This window comes from Zonotrichia leucophrys, unplaced genomic scaffold (assembly GCF_028769735.1).
Source record: "Zonotrichia leucophrys gambelii isolate GWCS_2022_RI unplaced genomic scaffold, RI_Zleu_2.0 Scaffold_845_21206, whole genome shotgun sequence".
NCBI classification, from domain to species: domain Eukaryota; kingdom Metazoa; phylum Chordata; class Aves; order Passeriformes; family Passerellidae; genus Zonotrichia; species Zonotrichia leucophrys.
Window position 1 is genome coordinate 16,492 of NW_026993050.1, and position 2,678 is coordinate 19,169.

The window sequence follows — 2,678 nt, forward strand, 5'->3', positions numbered from 1 at the left end:
GCTCTGCATACAGGCTTTGCTGCTGCAGCTCCAGAGAAGGAACAAAAGGGCATCTCTGGTGAAAACTTTCCTGGGAGATCCTTCAGTTCATTTACAGCCACTGAGAGCACAGCTCCTCATAGAAACAGGCTGTGGGTCACAGTAAAGGAGAAGGGAAAGAAAATGAGAAATGGCGCAAACAATGACATCACTTTGTAGACAATATTTTAAAATTAAAACAAAGATAAAGAACCTCCAAAGTGGAATTAACAAGAAGTATTGAAGATTACTTTTATTACAAGGGATTGGCAGAAATTGACCATCAGTTTAATGGTCCTGAAAGCAACCAGTCATCAGTGCCCACATGGAAGCCTTGAGCTCCTGGTTCCTCATGCTGTAGATGAAGGGGTTCAGTGCTGGAGTCACCACCGAGTACAGAATTGACACTGCCAGATCCAGGGATGGGGATGAGATGGAGGGGGGCTTCAGGTAGGCTAAAAAGCCAGTGCTGAGGAACAGGGAGACCACGGCCAGGTGAGGGAGGCAGGTGGAAAAGGCTTTGTGCTGTCCCTGCTCAGAGGGGATCCTCAGCACAGCTCTGAAGATCTGCACATAGGAGAAAACAATGAACACAAAACAACCAAAACTTAAACAGACACCAAGCAATGAAATCCAAATATTTCTGAAGCTGGACTGTGAGCAGGAAAGCTTGAGGATCTGGGGAACCTCACAGAAGAACTGGCCCAGGGCATTGCCATGGCACAGGGGCAGGGAAAATGTATTGGCTGTGTGCAGCAGTGAGTAGAGAAAGGCACTGGCCCAGGCAGCTGCTGCCATGTGGGCACAAGCTCTGCTGCCCAGGAGGGTCCCATAGTGCAGGGGTTTGCAGATGGACACGTAGCGGTCGTAGCACATCACGGTCAGGAGGAAAAACTCTGCTGAAATGAAAAATACGAAAAGAAAGAGCTGTGCAGCACATCCTGAGTAGGAGATGATCCTGGTGTCCCACAGGGAATTGTGCATGGCTTTGGGGACAGTGGTGCAGATGGAGCCCAGGTCACTGAGGGCCAGGTTGAGCAGGAAGAAGAACATGGGCGTGTGCAGGTGGTGGCCGCAGGCTATGGTGCTGATGATGAGGCCGTTGCCCAGGATGGCAGCCAGGGAGATGCCCAACAAGAGGCAGAAGTGCAGGAGCTGCAGCTGCCGCGTGTCTGCCAATGGCAGCAGGAGGAAGTGCCTGATGGAGCTGCTGTTGGACATTGCTTCACTCTGGGCATGGTGGACTGTTAAAAGAAGACATTGACAAATGCGACCCATTTCCTTGAGTCAATCCTATGTATTTTATTTGGAATCTGCGCAAAATCACTTCTCTTCCTGTGATGGATTTTTGCTAAACATTTTTTAATTTTGAGTTTTTGCTGCTGAGTTCCTGCCTCACCTTTACCATTGCTCTCAGCCTGAAAACTGGGGAGACCTCAAGAAAACAGGGCTCCTCTTGCCCCAGTGCAGACAGTGCTAGACCTCACACAGGAGTCCTTTCATCATTACAATTCTTCTGTTTCAGGGTGCCTGCACTTAAAAATGTATTGAAAATTAAACTGGAGTTTTTGAACTCTCCAGTTAAAAAATAATTTTCTCCAAACCCATCTCACTTTCCCTGTGCAACTAGACAGGAAGAAATACAAAAGACTGGTCTAGCTCTGTGCTGCCTGGAGTTGTGCCTACTGAGAGCTGTTTCTCTCTATCCAAGCCTTGTCCCTGCCAGTGTTGCCAGAGCCCAGCCCAGCCCCGGGGGCTCAGCTCTGCCCTGCAGACCCCTCCCAGAACAGGGCACTGCCCATGGGCATCTCCCTGGCAGCAGGGCTTTAAGGGGAGGCCAGACAAACAGAGATGCTGCAAGCCAAGGTGCTGCTGCTGCTGCCTGTAGGGAGAGGAGGCTGAAGAGACACTTTCTGAGGGAGATCTGAGGCCCATCTGCTGATGGCCAGGGTGACAGTGCAGGAGTGTCAGTGACACAGCCAAAGCTGACAGCCCCTTTCCCTTCCCTTGAGGAGAAAGCTGAGAGCAGCCCTGGCCATGCAGCACCATCTCCAGAGCAGGAGGAATCTGCCCTGATGGGGGTGGCTCCTTCCACCTCCAACTTCTCCCCTGCAGCGTTCATGGGGAGCTGCCAGGCAGGCTGAGAGCTGCCCCTGGCAGGTGGCACATGCCCTGGACTGGCCAAGAGCCCTGAGGGCTGCAGGAGCTGCTCTGCAGGACAGCCCTGGGCAGCCCTGGCTGCAGCCCCAGCTTCACCCCCTGAAGCTGTCCCTGGCAGCAGGAGCTGTCCTGCCCTGTCCCTCTGACAGTGCCCAGGGCAGCCCCGCTCTGCAGCACATCCTCCTCCTCCTCCTCTGCCACAGAGAAACTGGGAGAGTCCTCCTGACACATCCCCCAGGCTGTGGGGTGTGCTGGCTCCAGGAGATCCCTCCAGGAGCACAGGGGACATTTCCCTGCATCCACACACTCACCATGCACAGGGCTGTGAAGATCTTTCCCCAAGTGAAGTCTCAGCTCAATGTCTTCCCATTCCTGATTGCCTTCAGCCTGTCTCTGCCTGGCTCCTGTCCCCTCAGTGCTTGCAGGCAGAGCCCTCAGCCCTGCTGGGCTGGGCGATGAGCTGGTCCTGGGAAGAGCTGTTCCTTTAAATCTCAGCAGCA

General features: G+C 53.3%; 1 protein-coding gene across 1 annotated transcript; it reads right to left on the minus strand.

Moving 5' to 3' along the window:
• Positions 1–306: 306 nt before the first annotated feature.
• LOC135442012 (olfactory receptor 14A16-like) lies at positions 307–1,071 on the minus strand. Its single transcript, XM_064701566.1, has one exon. It carries the CDS (start codon positions 1,069–1,071, stop codon positions 307–309), a length of 765 nt encoding a protein of 254 aa, XP_064557636.1.
• Between the last annotated feature and the right edge of the window lie 1,607 nt (positions 1,072–2,678).

Coding starts and splice junctions, on each gene's coding strand:
- LOC135442012 (XM_064701566.1), bottom strand. CDS start 1,071: ATGTTCTTCTTCCTGCTCAACCTGGCCCTCAGTGACCTGGGCTCCATC.